The 21,291-nt window shown below is 38.4% G+C and overlaps 1 protein-coding gene across 4 annotated transcripts in view; it reads right to left on the bottom strand.

Moving 5' to 3' along the window:
* The window catches only part of gtf2h4 (general transcription factor IIH, polypeptide 4), a 135,128-nt gene that overhangs the window by 66,398 nt on the left and 47,439 nt on the right, over window positions 1–21,291 (bottom strand). For all 4 annotated transcript variants that reach the window (XM_039768699.1, XM_039768696.1, XM_039768697.1 and 1 more), the window contains exon 6: window positions 7,337–7,425. In XM_039768699.1, the coding sequence (XP_039624633.1) occupies window positions 7,337–7,425 (89 nt within the window). The remainder of the gene's footprint in view (window positions 1–7,336; window positions 7,426–21,291) is intronic.

The following is a 21,291-nucleotide window of genomic DNA, read 5'->3' as shown; positions in this document are numbered from 1 at the left end:
AAAAACTGATATTGAAGTTTGAATTGGTAAAGGGTCAAATGTGTCAGTAGTTTGTGGAACCAGCTTTGCTTTGATTAATACCTTGAGTCTGCTGCGATACTTCTGTGCCAACTTTGCACGTCAGGACTGAGCAATATTGGCCCACTTGTCTTTATAGAACTGTCCAAATTCAGTTAAATTGGATGGTGACAGTTGGTGGACTGCAAGCTTCACATCAGTCTACAGATTTCCAATAGGGTTTAAGTCTAGGCTCTGACTAGACCACACAAGGGGCCTCATGTGCAATGCTCTGTGTAGAATTCATACGAAAAAAGATGGTGCACAGACAAAACTGGAAATGTACGTGTGCACAAAAAAATCCAGATGCACAAAACTGTGTTTACACCAAGTTCCAAGCACTTCCCCTTTATAAAGTCCACTGAATCTGAAATATAACCGAAGTGCATGCACCTACAGCCCCTCCCTGACTCCTCCCAGAATTTCACATATTTGAATATGCAAATCAATATAACTAATCTCTTCCATTCAGTGTTTTGTTAAAAGTCAATGGAAAAAGCACATGGAAAAAAGAATTTCAGTGAATGCGAAGTGAAAGCAAAGAAAAATTTACTATTTGTTAGCTTAAGCAGTGGTATAATAAACAAAAGGAAGTTGATGTAGTGACACAGCATGGAGTACACACTTGAAAGTTCAAGTTCAAAAAGTCGCACAGTGCCTCAAAAAAAGAAGTGATCAGATATCAAAGTCGACATGAAAAGCGAGTTGCAGTCCACCGTGTCTTTATTCTGTTTGAGACAATATTACAAAAGTTGACGCCCATGCCGAGGACACCACTCCAAATGGTAATGGTGCTGCTGTGGCCAGCCCATCTTCAGGCACTGGCTGCACACACACTTCTGCCTCAGAAACCGCTACACGACCATCTGGCTGTGAGCTGACAGACAGTGTTCTTAAGTCAAAAAATTCCATAGTGGACACTGGCAAACGAGATGACCTAAAGAATATAGGCCTGTACTATGTCAATCAAAAAATTAATGATATTAGAAATAACATAGTATATCTCCCCAACACTAAGGATCCTCCTAAACCCCAGCATTCCATCCATCCATCCATTTTCTAACCCGCTGAATCCGAATACAGGGTCACGGGGTCTGCTGGAGCCAATCCCAGCCAACACAGGGCACAAGGCAGGAACCAATCCTGGGCCGGGTGCCAACCCACCACAGGACACACACAAACACACCCACACACCAAGCACACACTAGGGCCAATTTAGAATCGCCAATCCACCTAACCTGCATGTCTTTGGATTGTGGGAGGAAACCGGAGCGCCCGGAGGAAACCCACGCAGACACGGGGAGAACATGCAAACTCCACGCAGGAGGACCCGGGAAGCGAACTCGGGTCTCCTAACTGCGAGGCAGCAGCGCTACCACTGCGCCACCGTGCCGCCTACCCCAGCATTCCATTATAAACAAATTAAACTCTTTCACTAGGATAGATTTACATAAAATAATTTCTCAACTGAAACCCTCCACCTGCGTCCTTGACCCAATACCAACAAATTTTTTCAAAGAAGTATCGGGTGTGCTAATTGATAATGTTCCTGACATAGTAAATTCGTCATTAGATACTGGGGTCTTCTCAGACTGTCTTAAGACTGCTGTAGTTAAACCCCTACTTAAGAAACATAATCTTGACCCCTCGGCTCTTGAAAATTTTAGACCCGTCTCTAACCTGCCTTCCTTAAGTAAAATTCTGGAGAAGGCAGTCATTATGCAGTTAAATGACCACCTCAATAAACATGCTATTCTTGATAAATTTCAGTCGGGTTTTAGAAAAAATCACAGCACAGAAAATGCACTCAAGTAAAGTAGTAAATGATTTGCGGTGAATGCAGACATAGGCCATTTATCTGTTCTCATCCTCTTAGATCCTAATGCCGCATTTGACACCATTGATCATAATATTCTTAGAAATCGTCTTAGTCAATGGGTGGGCCTCTCTGGCAGTGTCTTAAATTGGTTTGAATCCTACCTGGCAGGAGAAAATTCTTTGTTAGTTGTGGTAATTACAACTCAAAGACACATGATATCTGATATGGTGTTCCACAAGGCTCTATCCTGGGTCCGCTGCTCTTCTCAATCTACATGCTTCCGTTAGGTCAGATTATCTCAGGGCACAACGTGAGCTACCACAGCTATGCTGATGACACACATCTGTACTTATCAATAGCACCTAAAGACTCTGACTCTCTCGATTCACTAACACAATGTCTGACTTATATCTCAGAATGGATGAATAGTAACTTTCTCAAGTTAAATAAAGAGAAAACTGAAATCTTAGTGATTGGCAATAATGGATACAATGAGGCTATTAGAAATAAACTGGATACATTAGGATTAAAAGTCAAGACGGAGGTAAAAAGCTTAGGGGTAACTGTTGACTGTAATCTAAATTTTAAATCGCATATTAATCAGATCACTAGGACAGCATTTTTTCACTTAAGAAACATAGCAAAAGTTAGACCTCTTATATCATTGAAAGATGCTGAGAAATTAGTTCACGCGTTTGTTTTTGGTCGACTAGATTACTGTAACGCACTCCTCTCAGAACTACACAAAAAAAATAAATCATTTGCAACTAGTGCAGAATGCAGCTGCTAGAATCCTAACTAGAAAAAGAAAGTCTGAACACATCTCTCCAGTTTTGATGTCACTACATTGGTTATCTGTGTCATTCAGGATTGACTTTAAAATTCTGCTTATGGTTTATAAAGCCTTAAATAATCTCGCCCCATCTTATATATTGGAATGTCTGACACCTTATATTCCAAATTGTAACCTCAGATCCTCAAATGAGTGTCTCCTTACAATTCCAAGAACAAAACTTAAAAGAAGTGGTGAGGCGGCCTTCTGCTGTTATGCACCTAAAATCTGGAATAGCCTGCTAATACGAATTCGCCAGGCTAATACAGTAGAGCACTTTAAAAAACTGCTGAAAACACATTACTTTAACATGGCCTTCTCATAACTTCACTGTAATTAAAATCCTGATACTCTGTATTCCAGCTCATTATAATAACTATTAATGGTGGCTCTAAAATCTGTACTAACCCCTACTCTCTTCTGTTTCCTTTTCCGGTGTCCTTTTGGTGGTGGCTTACGTCACCACCATCTACTATAAAGCACCATGATGTTCCAACAATGATGGATGGATTAAAAGCCAGAAGTCTGTTTGACCATCAACATCAAGTGACTCCGTGAGAACCCTAACTACAAAGAGGACTATTTCATTTATGTTAGGTAGAATGCCCAGAGGGAACTGGGCGGTCCCGTGGCCTGAAACCCCTGCAGATTTTATTTTCTTCTCCAGCCGTCTGGAGTATTGTTTTGTTTTTTCTGTCCACCCTGGCCATCGGACCTTACTCCTTTTCTATGTTAACTAATGTTGTCTATTTTAATTTCTTATTTTGTCTTTTATTTTTCTTTTCTTTATTATGTAAAGCACTTTGAGCTACTTTTTGTATGAAAATGTGCTATATAAATAAATGTTGTTGTTGTTATGTGATATTGACCACAAATGAAATGAACTGGTTAAAAAATAAATGCTGCACCTGATTACCTGTTTTTACATTCTGCTAATTACATTCAAATGAAGTTGTAACAGTGTCCGATTTGGCTGATCCTTCGGCAGGACAAGGTGAGGTTCATCATATCTCATCTCTTCATGTACAGGAAAGCCATGATTGTGTGCCATATTATGCAGCACTCTACAAGCTTGCACAATGTGACACACTTTGTGTGGACCATAGAACTGCAAATTAATAGAGTGGAAATGCTTTCTATTTACATTAGCAAATTAATTCTCTGAAGACTCCTTTATAGTGCAGCGTCAGAACCAAGCACTCTGCTCTTTACATGGCTCTTTGAAGTAACTCGCTATCCCAATTTTTCCAACTAGTGCCTTTTTGCTGCATTAGTTGGAAAAAGCACCTGTGACGTTGATGTTTATACAGTATATGCTCTCCTGCTATAGATGATGTAATGTCAGCTCATTATTTTGGCGATTCACCCATGGCTGCTGCAATTTGTCCGGTGTTGTTGCAATAGATGCGTGCAGCTGGCCTCTCTGATTACACTTGGAAAACCGGACGTTGTAAGTATTTTTGTGTGTGTTTTCATTTTAGGCTGTAAAGAAACAAAATGCGAATGGTATGAGTATTTTCTATACCCACTGCACATTTTAATTTCACTTTATCTCTCTACATGCACACATACAGATGAGGTCACTCTTGTTAGAACCTTACATTGGTTTACTATGTACACTATCACAGTGAAAAAGCTAGAGTTTATATGAACTAATTTATCTGATACAAAGTAGCACATGATCAAATAGTACAAATGAAAAAGAAAATGTGTGGAAGTGTTATAAAAACTGAAAAGTTGCCATGGCAAATATTGGTACCCTACTGAACAACTCACATCAATTTGATTAAAAAAAAACTTGATTCAAATTATGGCAAAACGAGATTCACCTGTAATACATTTCTGAGCATTCATATGGCATGAATTAAACCAATGAATCATGGATTTAATACTTAGACCAGTCACTTTCATTCCTTTTTCCTTATTGAAAATGCCAAAGACAACACAGCTGTCATCCAAGACCATCAGAAAACAGGAAGATGCAAAAGTGTACAAGGTCATTTCCAGGAGACCTTGACATTCATGGCTCCACACTTCCTCATGCTAGTGAGATGCATGCTGCTAATGGAACTGTCAAAAACCTCCAAATAAGTGTTAGGAAAAGGAAAAAATCAATCAAGTAACTGATGGTTGGTGTAAAGTGTTGAAAAATTCCCACGTAAAACATCCAGAAATTTAAAAGCTGACCTGAAATGAACTAGAATAATGGTTTCAACCTGTACTATATTCTGCACACTAATCTGTGAAAACACTTTTCGGTGAAAGGCAAAGACCCACCCCCACTGTTAAAAGACAAACATTATAAGGGACAAATTATCTTTTGCCAAACCTGCCTAGAGAAACCAAAATCTCTTTATGTGAATATTCTATGGAATGATAAAACCAAAGTAGAGCTCTTTGAAAATGCACAGTGGCAATTTGTTTATAGACTATGAAATGAAACTTGTAAAGAAAAAGTACATCCTATCTACAGTTAAATATTTTGAAGGTTCATTAATGCTGTGGGAAATAATTTGCTGCTTTTGGTGCTAGAGGAAATGTCAGGATTATCAGGACATTTTACAGTAGAATATGCCATCCACTGTCAGAAAAATATGTATGAGTCAAAGATCAAAGGTCCTTTAGCAGGACAATGATACAAAAGCACAAAAGAATTGTTAAAAATTGGACTATTTTAATGGACTATTTTAAACTTATCTAATGTCTCATTTTCATGCTATGTTCATACCTGTATTAAAAAAAAAAGTTACATTTAATGTCTAATTTACACTCTGTATTCATACCTGTATTTCTATTAAAAAAAAGCTTTAGCTCCCATCTTTGGATGACAAGAACACAAGCAGCTTGGAATCAATGCTGTGGCAGACATGGTCTGGAAAAGACGGTTCAGGAGAGTATGAGGAACAGCAGATCAAAGCCCAGTGTTAAATGTTAAAAATTGTGTGTCAAGCATGATACGCGTTAACCCTGATTCTGCAGAGGACTACTAATTGCCCTTGGTTTACCGCTGACCCGATGCAGCAGAGTAGCTACGGAGCTGTCCTTGCTCTGCTGGCATTAGACATGGTAAATCGCTGGTGGCCCGATCACAGTACTGTACTATACATATTTTCCCCATATTTGTCATAACAAAATTTCCGCTATAAAAAAATATTTTTATGATCCTGTGAGTTTCATTATACACACACACACACCGATTAGCCACATTAAAACTACCTGCCTAATATTGTGTATATCCCCCTTGCCCACAAAGGCAGTTCTGACCCATCGAGGGATAGACCTCATAAGACCTCTGAAGTTGTCCTGAGGCATGTGGCACCAAGACATTACCAGCAGATTCTTCAAGTTATGGAAGAAGTGTGGTGAAAACTCCATGGATCGGACTTTTTTTCCCAGAACATCCCAGATTGAGATCTCGAGAATTTGGAGGACAAGTCAACACCCTGAACTCTTGGTAAAAACTATTCATGAATGGCTTGAGAAAAATTATACTGTGTCAGGACGCTTTATCCTGCTGAAAGAGGCCATAGCCATAAGAGAATACTGTTGCCATGACAAGGTTATGTAGTCTGCAACAATTTTTACATAGGTGAGATGTGTCCAAGTCACATTCACTTGAATACTAGGACCCAAGGTTCCCCAACAGAACATTACACACAGCATCACACTCCCTCCACTCTTCCCATAGTGCATCCTGCTGCCATCTCTTCCCCAGGTAAATGACACACACGTACCCAGCCATCCACATGATCCAAAAGAAAACATGATTTACCAGACTAGGCCATCTTCTTTCATTGTTCAGTGGTCCAGTTCTGACATTCACATGCTCATTCTGAGTGCCTTCAGTAGAGGACGGTTGTCAACATAGGCACTCTGACTAGACTGCAGCTACTCAGCAAACTGCGATGCACTGGTGTTCAAGACACCTTTCTCTCATGGCCAGCTTTAAGTTTTTCAGTAACTTGTGCTATAGTAGCTCTTCTGACAGACAGACTAACTAGACTTTACTACCCACATGCATCAATGAATATTGGGTGCCCATGACCCGGTCACCAGTTCACTGGTTGTCCTTCCATGAACCAGTTTTGGTAGGTACTAACCACTGCACACTGGCAACACTTGTTTTGAAAATGCTCTGTCTAGCTGTAACAATTTGGCCCTTGTCAAAATCGCTCAAATCCTTACACTTGCCCATTTTTCCTTGTTCCAAAAAAATCACCTTCAAGAACTGACTGTTCACTTGTTGCCCAATATATTTCACCCCTTGAAAGGTGCCATTGTAATGAGATAATCAATGTTATTCACTTCACATGTCAGTTATTTTAATGTTGTGGCTATTTGCTGGCCATACATATCAACATATATTAAAAAAGGAGGCACATACTTTTTCACAGAAACCATATCTACTGAATAACATGTGGTCATGTGCATGGAGTAAACTGTATAAAGCACTGCTTAAGTGCTTTGAGTGACTTTTTAAATGGCTATGTATATTAGAACTGGAAGATGTTGTTCAAAATGTAAATGTGAAACAAACAAAAGTTTAAATTGGGAAATTAAACCTGGCAGCATCAAAAGATTGTCCATATCTTGTGGTTCAACTCTCTCTTTTCTGTTAGTGTACTTACCTCTTCATGAGGCCAGCCTGGATAAGCAGCTGTGCCAAGTCCTGGCTAACAGCAGCACTAGGAGATCCCACCATGAAGTGCAGAATTACCTGTCAAAAAAACAGATAAAACATTAAAAATTGAATTAATCAGTAGCTGCCACAGACATTTCTTCATGCACAGAAGGAAATAATGTGTGTGGAAGATGTATAGGCAAATGCTTAAATAAATTATATTTGTTACATTATATCATTGGAGGAGTTTATATTTTGCTGAATGCTCCAATGACACGAGGAAACAACTTCTTTAATTTGTAGACTATGCTTCAATTATCGTACTTTATGTTTTCTTAATTATAAAATATGATAGTCTCCTCCCTTATTCCATGTTATCAAATAGTAGAGGGAAAACTAGTTTATTAATTAATCGGTGGCTTGCTTGCGTTTGGAGTTCAATTGAGGGATTAGATCTAATTGACTGTTGGCATTTAAGGTAAAATCTCTGGAGAGATAATTACCCAAGTATAAAGCCCCTATCACACTAAACAACTTTTTCAGCAGTTTCCTTTGCAAGCCTTATTTGCAGAATCATAGTGAGTCAGTGGCAGATAAAACATGCTCTTTTAACTACCAGTTGTGTAGGTCAACAACCCTAGTGACTCAGTCAGACCAACCTGCATCTTACCCCAACAAAAGGGCTTGTGCATCTTTGAGAGCTGGCAACCAATGAATGTACACCCAGAAATATAATGCATACAATTCAGTCATAGGTAAGAATGACACCCAGAGTTTTGGACCACACAAACAGAATAGAGTTGCTTCTGTTGAATGTCTCATGTGTGTACTGAAAGAGAACTGAGAAAGGAAAATAAAAGGGCTGAGATTCCAAGTCATGTATATCCACAAGGCAAAAAGATCCAGCAAATGCTGTTGTTACTGTATGTCTGATGTCCTCATCTGACTTAAAGCCATGTAAACTGTAAACTGTATGGCAGTGAAAACAAAGTCAAGAATAACAGATGTGATATAACAGTTTTGAATATTCAGGCAATAAATACCATATAAACTACTTTGTTGTATCAGTGCAGAAGCCCTTTTTTAACAGAATACTATTGCTTTTCTAAGTGTATACCATGCTTGTATCCATGTTCATGTCGTTTCAGTCATACACAATTGTTTCAGAGTTAGCTTTTACAAGTTGGTACTAATGTATATTCACCTAAAGGGTTACACAACCGAGGATATAGGATTCTTTTAAATATCACACATTCAGCATGCCCCTCCTCTAATTAAAATTGCGGGATTAAACTGATTTGGGCAAGAACGATCTAATGCTTCCCGTCAAAAATTTAATAAAACAAAAGCTTCTGTATGTTACATAATCCTCTACACAGCGTCAGCATCCTTTTTCATTGCATGGTATTTTCCTATGAAAAAAAAAACAAATGTGTAAATGCCTTTGCTCAACTATCAGTAATATACTGCAAAGCTAACAAGAAAAAACATTTTGAAATTAAAGATAAATTAACTGCTGTGTAGAGCACACAATTTTGCATTTCTGTAGCTAGCATCATTTTGAAGATGGCAGAAGACAAATATAAAAGGGCAAAGAACAATGTAAAGAATTTTTAAGACTTTAACATGTCATGCACTAAAGTGTAGTGGGAGTCTGGGAGACAGATGAGAACCTCAGATTTAAATTCATACTCATTTTAACAGTTCACTGGACAGTGAAACAATGGAAGAAATAAAGGAGCAGAAATTAGCAAATGGTGACAGCTAATAAAAAAATGTAGGGGATTACTGTAACTATTGTAAGAAAAAAGTCAGAGTATTCAGGAAATTCTATTTGCCATATTGGGCATTCATTCACAATTAATATAACAATATATTAATTGCCTTAATAGATGTAAGACGAACACCTTCAAATCTGCTTATGTACTTAAAATACTTATTGCTGTATTCTACTTTTACTCTTTCTTTGATTCACAGAAATGTATAAAAGTCAATGTTGGATTTATTTACCTTAATCATTATGCACAATGCACCATATTATAAAGCTGTTTGTGTATGCCGAATAAATCCACATGTCAATCAAAAGCAATAATGGTATTTTAACATACCCAAGGGTGTCTTCTTTCAAATAAATCACAAGTTTCCATGTGGTGTACTCTATTTCATTAGTAAAATATTCAATTTACACAAATATAGAGTATGTTAAGGCAAGCAGCATGTCACAGCTGAGTGAAAAAATACAGTTTAGAAAGTTATAAAATGCTAGTGATAAAGAATATGAAGACCGTGGGTCAGATCCTATTCACAGTTTTGACTCTATTGAGAATGACGCGTTTTTTTGAAGGAACTAATACTATGCTTGATTTGTAAGTATCTTTCATAGTATCTGTATAACTTTGAGGCATCTCAGCATGCCATTTTAGAGTTCATGCATCATATGTTCAATTACCATATCCAGAGGCAATCTGCTGCACATTCTCCCTATGTTAGTTTTCTGAGCAGTGCTCTTGTAGCTTCATCTATGGGAACATCCAACAAGAGATCACCATGCCCCAAAGTGAATGTAAATGAATCACGCCTGCCAAACTTTCACGGGAGACCATTCTTTGGTCAAATGTACTTGAAAATTCACCCCATTCGATTGAATGTCACTGAATCATGCATCTTGAACTTTCATGGGGATCACTCTTTGACCGAATGACCTTGTATTGTGCCACTGCGCACTGTGCCTCATGCAGTTTCACTTGGGGAACACCATCTCTCTTAAATGTCACTGTATTATGCCACAAACTTTTACAGGGGACTGCTTTTCAATCAAATATACTTATATCACGCAGTGCTGCCATCACTCGCAGTTTCATGTGGGGACTCCCCTCTTTCACCAATCAACTTAATGTCACAAATCCACTCCACTATTTCTGAGTATGCCAGTTTCCAACTTGCATGGCAAATATGTGCTGTTTGGGTTGACTGAATGCACTATCTTGGCCCCAATGGGAATGGTTTAGGTGCATGTGTGTGTGACTAGCTCTGGGGAACTGTTCAGGGCCTGCCCTTCACCCAGGACTGCCAGGAAAGGCATTGCCTCCATCCAGTGACCTAGCACTGGAGGAAGATGGTATGAAAACATATGTATAAAATAAATTATTCCAGATCTGAAATGCATGGAAAAAGCAACCTTTCTGGGGCAGCTGCAACAGAAGCCAGGTGAAAATCTATGAATTGCAGAACAAAAGCCCCAATCTATTGTACAAAATGTAAGGTTAACGTGTCCAGTGGTGAACAGAAGATATTTCAAGGACTGGAATGAAAAATTAATTTTGAAAGTAAAGGTTTAGGCAGGTTTCATAACTTTTATGGATAGAATTTCTAGGCGCAGCCAGGGTGTTGAGGGGGTCCGGTTTGGTGGACTCAGGATTGGGTCACTGCTTTTTGCAGGTGATATTGTCCTGTTTGCTTTATCAGGCCGTGATCTTCAGCTCTCTCTGGATCGGTTCGCAGCTGAGTGTGAAGCGCTTGAGATGGGAATCGGCACCTCCAAATTCGAGACCATGGTCCTCAGCCAGAAAAGGGTGGAGTGCCCTCTCAGGGTTGGGAGCGAGATCCTGCCCCAAGTGGAAGAGGTCAAGTATCTCAGGGTCTTGCTCACGAGTGAGGGAAGAATGGAGCGTTGGATTGACAGGCGGATAGGTGTGGCGTCCGCAGTGATGCAGGCTCTGCATTGGTCTGTCATGGTGAAAAAGGAGCTGAACCGTAAGGCAAAGCTCTCAATTTACCAGTCGATCTATATTCCTACCCTCACCTATGGTCATGAGCTATGGGTAGTGACCAAAAGAACGAGATCGCGAATACATGTGGCTGAAATAAGTTTCCTCCGCAGGGTATCTGGGCTTTCCCTTAAAGACTGAGTGAGAAGTTCAGTCATCCGGGAGGAGCTCAGAGTAGAGGTGTGCATGCCTATGTAATACAACAGAGTGGTATCCTGTTCTGGGTTGTTCCATGCGATGCACCCAGACTGAGAAAGACGCTGAAACCTCTAGTTTCCTGGATTAGTAGTTTGTATGCAAGTACTGCTGTATGTACAAAAACAATGTCAAAGAAATACTCTGATGCTCTGCGTGGTTTAAATGCTAGAAAGGTCTGGTGACTCCTGATAATAATTCTCTACAATGATCAGAAGAGTGTTAATTCTAGATATTTTTCAATTCAATTTTAATGCAACAATTTTAAGACATGCATGGAAAGACACAATGAAGGATGAAAATGATATTTCAAATGAGCAATTCCAAACAAAGTGAATTTGTTAAATCAGGCAGTGCTAATCTCTTACACATGTATTTATTTAAGAATTAATGACACAGTCTATGCTGAAATTTAGACACATACACTGTTCTATAAATATATTACTTAGGGTAATAAGTATAAGCATCAGTGTTTTTAATTAGTAATGTCTTCATAATATTAGTAGAGCTAGCTATTAAAAAATAAATTAGCAAAAAGCATTAATAGTAATAAACAAAATTGTGCTTTCTGAAAGTTTTTTTTCTCTTCAAGAGTTTGCCCTGAAACACTAAAATGGTAAAAAGTGGGTTCAGAAAATGAAAACTTCTTATAGGAATATTCATACTGCTTTCTTCAAATGTTTTAAGTGGTCATTTGCTAACTTTGTCATACAGAGTAGGTTTCTGTCCATCCATATATAAATGTTTGTGGATTTACTTGGTGTATAGAATGCTATGCATTGTATTGAATGACAAACTAAAAAATATTTTATTAATACTGTGCATGTTTAAAGTATAATTTTATAATCACATTTTCAAGCATAACGATAAATAAAGTAGATGAAAGCCAGATTTTATTTGTTCAGGAATGAGTGTTTTGTTTATAACAATTAGCATTTTACCTTTATATTGGTTACTATAGGATTACCTTCCTCACACAAAGACTTAATTACAGATTTCATATGTATGACTAGTTTCGATATGTCACCATTTAATCATGTAAGGTTCATTAGATTCAACACCTTTAGCCTTCTAAAAATGTAGGATTTATTGCAGAGTACATTATAGATGCATAAATAGCTTCAGAAGGAGTTCTTCAGAAGCTTCACGTTGATTAAAATCAGTAGAGATGCAAGGCATGAGTGATTTAAAGAGATTTCAGAAAATAGTATGACAGCTGTTGGAACTAGCAGTGAATTTAAGAGATTTAAGAGATAGTTCAATATTCATCTTTTTTCTAGACTAACTTGAGACAAACAAAATTCCGAACAAGGCCTGGCAAATTCAGAATATGAACAGCCTTATACTGTATATAATTTCTCAATGCATTTCATTCATGCACTCACAAACATTGTTTCACTGCATGTTTAGCTTCATACTTTTTGCACAAGAATTGGTTTCTGTGACAATGAATACTGAGTAGCGATAGATAGATAGATAGATCGATCGATCGATCTCGAGGTATGAGTACTGCCTGCTCATGTGCCCGCACGCCTTAATAGTCTTACTCCCACTGGCATGCCTATGTATAAACTCAAAATTAAAATTGGTTCAGTCGTCATGCTTCTCAGAAACCTCCTGCCATCAAGAGGTCTCTGTAATGGCACTAGACTCTGTTACCAGCATTCACCGCAATCGCGGCTGCTACCTCATAAACTGTCCTTATTCCCTGGATTTCAATGACCTCATCAGATTCAAATTTGCCTTATACTTTTACACGCAGACAATTTCCTGTTAGATTGGCCTTTGCAATGACAATTAATACGGCACAGGGCCACACTTTCAAAAAGATATGCCTGTATCTGCAAAAACCAGTTTTCAGTCACGGACAATTGTACGTTGCTCTCTCCAGAGTTCCATCTTTTCATTCACTCAGAGTCATATCCTCAAACCCACCCCATTTGGACAACTGTGTCTTTCAGGAAGTCTTCACCCATCAATGAATAATTATGTGGCGTATGCTACGCTACGGGTTGGCTAGTTACATAATAATCTATATAGACCTTTGTAATAAAATGTTTAATATCATAAACTAAAACATATAATATGAAAAATACTTTTTATCTGTATAGAAATAATGTCTGATTAATCTTGATATTACTGCAAATAAGGAAAGAAGTTTTATTGTAAAACTCTCATAAACAAATTCCATTTAGGTTACTAAATATTACTAAATATTCAAGCTAACAAAGCACATTAAGACAGGTAATGTCAGGAAATACTGGCGCTGTATTTCCTCTCATTTGACAAATGTCTATATGCCATTAAAACCCATCAAGAAGAAGGTAATTTCAGTGAATGCAACCTATAGATTATCACAAAATATATATATGTATATATATATATATGTATATATATATATATATATATATATGTATATATATATGTATATATATATATATATATATATATATATATATATATATATATATTTAAAATTGTATATATCATAATATATATTTACTATCTATAAAAGAGTTAATGCGTTTAGCTAACTCTGAAATGGTGTACCAACCAATAGTAGGGAAGCACCATTAACTTTATTATTTAAATCAGGTTGAAGACCTGTTTTTTTATTTTAATAGTAACATTGTATAATCAGAGGTGCTACTGATTAGTCTGTTTATATTGTTTTTCAACAACTGTAGAAAATTTTTTAACTTTTTCTACAGTCTTTCCCATGTTAATTTCATTCTTGGCATCCTGTAGTTAAACTTGGTGTAACTTGGAATAATGTGTTTCCCACCAATAACCGAGTCATTATCAGAGCACTGTGATATTTTGCTAAATTATCACAATTTGCTGTGATCCACTGCATAGTGGAGTTGAAGACTACCAATACGGAAGTAAAAGTTCAATACAAAATAAATAAGGAGTCTGAAAGACATCAACATTCCTGTTTACAGTTTGTGTGATTTAAAATGTAACAAAAATTGTACCTGTGACAATTACATCCACCTAAAATAATTTTTTCTTTATTCTAACCAAATATTTTTCCTCTTAAGAGCAACAAATGGCTGTTTCCTTCATTTAAAAGCAGTGGCCAAACAAGAAACTACATAAAAACATTTATGAGCTTTATGAGCATGAATAAATACTCTTCAGACGTCATATAATCCATTATTTTATATGAGAACTAGCAAAATAGTGTGTTAAAGAAGTAATGAGAAAGAAAAGGAAACATTTTGAAAATAACGTATCATGATTGTCAATGTAATTTTTTTGTCACTGTTGCGAGTGATGCTGTCATATATATATATATATATATATATATATATATATATATATATATATATATATATATATATATATATATAAATACATACACACACACACACATGCTCTTTGGGTGCGAGCAACTGTTGCTGGGGTGCCAGAATCCATCAAGGAAGAAAAATCAAAATATTAATTTATTTAATTAATTAAAATATAATCTATATATCTATATCTATCTATTATCTATATATATGTATATCTATATCCATATTAGATATATATATATATATATATATATATATATATATATATAATATATATATATATCTCCTTTGGGGTGCGAGCAGCTTAATTTATCTATCCATTCCTAAATAATTAAATGGGCAGACTATTTCGTATCAGTGCAATACGCTGCTTGTTAAAATGGATGACTCCCGCTCTTACGTGCAAGTCTGCGAGGATTTTATGAACAATCGTATCTGTTCAAGTTCTATTTAAATTTTAAATAGAAGGAATTTTTATTTAGTCGACAGAAATATCTTTGGTAGGAATGTAAGTTAAATATAGGCATCACTGCATAAATTTTTCTTCACCATAGAAATGTAAAGAGTAAATTCACCTTACATTCCAACCAAAGATATTTGTGTAAACAAATAGAACTTGAAAAGATATATTTTTTCTAATGTGATCGCGTAATTCAGATCAAGTTGACGCGCACTACATCGAGTCCGCATGCTGTTGTGCTTTCGCCTGCGTGCCTCAATAAGTCACCCTCCCCTCGCTCTTACTTTTTACCGTTCACCTAATGATTACACTGAGTATGGCTTTACCAAAACAATCATTGATGGCGAATAAAGTATCCATTATTCATAAAGCTTCAATTGGTGATCTGTCTTTCTGCGTTAACCGCATATTTTTTCATACGTCTCAAACCAAAGGGGTGCAAGGGTAAAATTAATCAGGAAGCGCTGATATATATGTATGTGTGTGTGTGTATATATGTATGTTAGTAGTGTGACGAGATGTCGTGAGAACGTGACGATATTCTTGCGTTATTGGCATGATGGAGTGTGAGGGAGAAGTAAGGATAGAAGATGTGCCCGCGACATTTAAATCGTTGGTGTGGCAACATTTTGGATTCCTTGTGGAAATAAGAAACGGCGAAAAAATGACAGACAAGACAAAGACAATTTGCAAACACTGTAAGAAATTAATACCGTACACCTCTGCTAACACAAGCACTATGCAAAAGCATTTAGAAAACGACCACAGCTCGTTACTAAAAGCTGCGCCTGTGAAGAAAACGGAAAGCAATTCAGTTCGCATGAAAGGGCAAACAACCATAACAAATGCCTTTGCAACTAAACTTCTACCATTCAATGCAAGAGCCACGGCAATAACAAGAGACATCGGCGTTTTCTTTGCAGCCGATATGAGACCATTTTCTGTGGTGGAAAATCTGGGATTTTGGCGACTCATCCACACACTGGAACCAAAGTATGCCATCCCGTCACGCGCACATTTTACTCGCATGGTGGTCCTGACCCTCTACAAGGAGTGCAAGGTAAACGTTGTACAGGCTCTGAAAGAGGCAGAAACCATCGCCATAACTACTGACGGTTGGACTTCTAGGTGTACACAGAGCTATATCACAATTACAGCCCACATTATCAACAGTAATTGGGAAATGGTACATTTTGTACTGCAGATGCGCCCACTTTTTGAATCACACACAAGGGGAAACGTCGCTGAAGTTTTACAAGAAGCTGTCACACAGTGGGGTCTTAAAAAGCCAAACCATGGCATAGCTATTGTAACAGACAATGCGCGTAATATGGATGTGGCTGTGCGCGAGGCAGGATTTGAGCCGCACATCAAATGCTTCACGCACACAATAAATCTCGCTACACAGGCTGGCCTCGGTGTTGCGCGTGTCGCTCGTTTGCTCGGGCGGGTGAGATTTGTAACTGCTTTTTTTCCACCAGAGTTCAACAGCTGCCGCGGTACTGACGTCTAAGCAGAAGCTGCTACAACTGCCACCGCACAAATTAATAATGGACGTCACCACGCGATGGAATTCATCATTGGATATGCTGGTTTGTTACCTGGAGCAGCAGGCTGCTATAGCAGCAGCGCTCACCAGCCCAGAAAGAAGACAAAATGCCCGAAACATTGACACACTGGATACCTGCGACATTGTCAATGCCGAATTTCTTGTGAAGCTGCTGAATCCTTTAAAGACAGCTACCACTGTCTTGTGTGAAGAGACGAGGCCCAAAGTGTCTCTCATCGTGCCATTGAAGAACATGATAGAACAAAACATGGCACCAAATGACAGTGATTCCCCCACTGTGGTCGACACAAAGAGAGCAATTCTCAGCAATATTTCAGGCAGATACAGTGGGGATGTATACAACTACCTGCTGGAGTGCACTGCGCTGGACCCAAGATTCCAGTCTCTACTGCAGCTAGACTGCAACCAGCGTGAGGCAGTCTTTCAGAGGATACAGAAAAGGGTGGAACAGTTGCAGCAAAACCAGGTATCATTGACTTGATTTTTTTTCCCCTAGAAGATTTATGTTTCCAGTACCAAATTTTAATGGATTTAATAGGTTCATACTGTGTTTGTGTGTGTGTTGTAAACACGAGAGCATCAGAGTGAGTGTATTTGTGTTAAAAGAGAGAGGGGGACTGCTTTGCTGCTTGCTAATGTTAAAGCCAGTGTTACTGCTGCTTAAAGCCCACAGATGAGAAGAGTATGGAGTGCAAGGAAGAGGCATCAGCTCATTGTTCCACACATGGGGGCGAGGGGGCTCTTGAAGCTGAAGGCGGAGCTGAGTCAGAAGAGGAACCTGCTTCCAAGAAGACAGCACTTGAGGATCTGCTATGGGACTCTTTCTCTAAGATAGAACAGCCCAGCAATGGAATTGAGAGGGAAATTGAACTTTACAGAAGAGAGGCATCTATCCCACTTAGTTGCTGCCCTCTGACATAGTGGAGAGAAAACAGCTCCAAATATCCTTTGCTGGTTTCATTCATCGATTCGTTTCTTACTGCAGCACCGTGTGCTTTGTTTCCGCAGTAGCTGCACTTATGAATATGCTTGTATGTGTCACACGCTTCATATTTTTTTGCTGCCTTCTCAATTGTGTAATTCGGTTTTTGTTCAGCACTCTTTGGAACTGTTGCTTTTTGTCTGTGCACTGCGTCAGTTCACGTGAGCCGCTCGGTGTACATGCATCGAAGGCTGTATTTAATGTTAGCTAAGACCTGGCACTTAAAAGTTTCTCTCGCAGTTTCGCTGAGTTTGTGCCAAACACCACTCTGACCATCTCATCTTCGTCTGCATAAGCACAGTCCTTCACCCGTGAATATTTAGCAGCAGTGTTTCTATTGGATTGCTGCTGACGGATGGCCTTATATGGGCAGGCACTAAATTACGTGGGAGGCATAACTCCGCCTCCCACGGCCATCGAGCAGAAGTCTATTATAGTATACTAGCAAAATACCCGCGCTTCGCAGCGGCGAAGTACTGTATTAAAATTTTTATTAAGAAGAAAATTAAACCTTTTCAAACTGAGGGAAAATGTGCCAATAATTATTTGTTAAGGATCTCTTTGTATACCATGTTGTCAGTTCAGCCCTCCGATTGTAACATGACCAAGCTGTGCGCTGAGCTTACTCTTGATCATGCAACTTACAGTTGGCCATGTGAACAGTAATCTTGTCTCAAATCTCACAGCTTGGGTTGCTGCTGTCATAATCGGTTTGAGTTTCATGGTTTGTTTCAATTACGACAGTATTTGCAGGATTTGTTATGTTGAAGTGACATTTGGCATCTGTCAAGCGTTGTATGCACACAACCGGTTTCATCGATAAAATCACATCCAGCTTTTGAGAGTTTAAACATTCATAAACATCAAAGTGTCCACTACTGAAATCGTCACCTGTGAATCTAAGATGTTTAAGAGGCATTGGCGGTTGTCGAAAGGTGTAAAATATTTGGCCATTTCGGTACACTTGAAAGCGACAACCGAACAATTCAGTGGCAGCCATCAACTCAGGTGCAGAACCATAGGTGAAGGGTTTAAGCATTTCACTCTTATAGTGCTCCTGTGTAGTATAATTATCTCCTGTACCGTCATCAGTCCACACCTTGAACCTGTCCCAGTCATTCAATACATAAGACACAATGTTCCTCCGGATATTAAGAGTGAGCCTGATATGGCCATGCAATATGTAACAAAAAGAATGGTAAAGGTAGGTGGTATCTCCGGGCATGGAAACCACTCGGTAAGTGACAGTTCTTTGATCGATAGTGATCATCTCGATAGACATGGTAATGGAGGTTGGAATGAAAAAGGAAATGGGTATCTGAGCAATGTAAAGTAAGTGTTAAATACCTATACAATAACTATAATTGTAATAAACAAACAAAATAACAGCGGAGAAGCCGTGGATTAAACAAAAAGGCTGTAGTTATCAGTAGGGAGACGTGAATCCCGTGGCGAAGCAAGGAAGGGAATGTAGAGACCGGAGACGGACGGTCTTATATAGGCAGGCAGCCAACAACGGGAGGCGTTGGGATGGGGACCAACGCCACCTCCCACGGTGACCGAGGTGCAGGCTATGGACGTATATATGTACGCAAGTAGGATTCAGTTAGCGTTAGGAACCCGTGTACCAAATTTCTTGAAGATGGGCCCATAAGTAACAAAGACTGCTGAAAAGTTCAATATGGCGGCCGACAGTGGCATCATACCACCGAAATAAGTATGCATACATTGGTTTCAGTTAGTGCAGGGAAGCCGCCTACCAAATTTCGAGAAGATGGGGCCATAAATAAGAAAGTTCAACATGGCGGACGTCGTTGACCGTTATGACCATTACTCATAGAATTTTGAAATGAAACCTGCTTAACTATTGTAAGTAAGCTGTAAGGAATGAGCCTGCCAAATTTCGGCCTTCAACCTATACGGCAGTGTTTCTCAAATAGTGGGGAGCGCCCCCCACCCATCAAGGGGGGCGTTTAACCTCGGGGAACATGCTTTTTTATTTTTCTTTAAAATTTTTTTTGAATTTAGAATGCACTTTAAATCTTTTCTGTTACATTTAATAAAGCTATTCTTTGTTGTAAATTGGTCCATATTTCTTTCTTTTTTTATTCTCTTATACGTTAATAAGGGTACAGTGTTATGCAGAGGTGTACTTATAACAATTTTATAGACAAATTATACTATTTATAGTTGTGCGGGGGACGCAAGATGTTTTTTTCTTCCTTGGGGGGAGGCATGACAGAAAATAATTGAGAAGCACTGCTATACGGGAAGTTGGAGAATTAGTGATGTTGGAAAACAATATGGCGGCTGACAGTGGCGTCATACCACCGAAATAAGTATGTACATTGGTTTCGGTTAGCACAGGGAAGCCACTTACCAAATTTCGTGAAGATGGGGTCATAAATAAGAAAGTTCAACATGGCGGACGTTGTTGACCGTTATCGACAATTATGACCGTTACGTGTAGAATTTCGAAATGAAACCTGCTTAACTTTTGTAAGTAAGCTGTAAGGAATAAGCCTGCCAAATTTCAGCCTTCTACCTACACGGAAAGTTGGAGAATTAGTGATGAGTCAGTGAGTGAGTGAGTGAGTGAGTGAGGGCTTTTCCTTTTATTATTATAGATGGACAAAAAAATAGGTTCCAGTTATGACCATTATGCGTAGAATTTCGAAATGAAATCTGCCCAACTTTTGTAAATAAGCTTTAAGGAATGAGCCTGCCAAATTTCAGCCTTCTACCTGAACGGGTAGTTGGAGAATTAGTGATGAGTCAGTCAGTCAGTGCGGGCTTTGCCTTTTATTAGTATAGATTTCCCATCTAACTTGATCATAAAACATGACAGCATGCTTTAAAACATACATCTAACAAGGATTAGCTGTAACCCAATTCTCTCATCAATCATATACATAGAATTTACAAGTCTTATTACTACAACAAAGGTGGTTGATAAGAGTGCCAGAGAATAAGGGCTGAAAAAACAAAATAGAGTTTGGTTTCATGCCTGGGTAATGAACAGATCTTTGCTATTAGGGAAATCATCAAGGAAAGGTAAACAAGCTCTATTATACATTTGTAGATCTGGAGAATGTGGCAGGGAGCTGCAAGAGGAGTGGTTTGAGAAAGTTAGGTATGAAAAAAAAATGTGGCATCTTTAGTGATGTTACAGTATGAGGAAACATGAACAATGTTGAAGAGAGAAGAGAGTAATACATTTTGAGGTGAAGGCAATACGCAATCTGTTCAGAATGTACTGTTCTGTAATAGTGATGAAGGTGGCAACCAAAGAAGTGCCCTGCAATGGGTACTCTTGTACGCCAATGATTTTTGTACTTATGGCAAAATGTAAAGATGAATTGAAGAAGGTAACGACAGGAAAGACCAAAATTATGGTGAGAGGTGAAGGGGTACGATCCATGTAGAAATTTTTCTACACACAGAGAGGATTAGACATATGCAATAAGTTACCAAGTTGTGCGGTAGACAGTAGAACTTTAGGAACCTTCAAAACTAGACAATGTTTTTTTGAGGAATTAAGTGGGTAGGACAGGTGAGCTTTATTGGGCTGAATGGTCTGTTCTCATGTAAATTTTACTGATGTTTGTAATTACAAAAGCTATACTGAAAATATAAAATAGGAAATAAAACGGTTTATTTTTTACACCTAAATCTATTTTTAATGATAG

The sequence above is a fragment of the Polypterus senegalus genome, chromosome 11 (genome assembly GCF_016835505.1).
Source record: "Polypterus senegalus isolate Bchr_013 chromosome 11, ASM1683550v1, whole genome shotgun sequence".
NCBI lineage: Eukaryota > Metazoa > Chordata > Cladistia > Polypteriformes > Polypteridae > Polypterus > Polypterus senegalus.
This window is presented reverse-complemented; position numbering and strand designations above follow the sequence as displayed.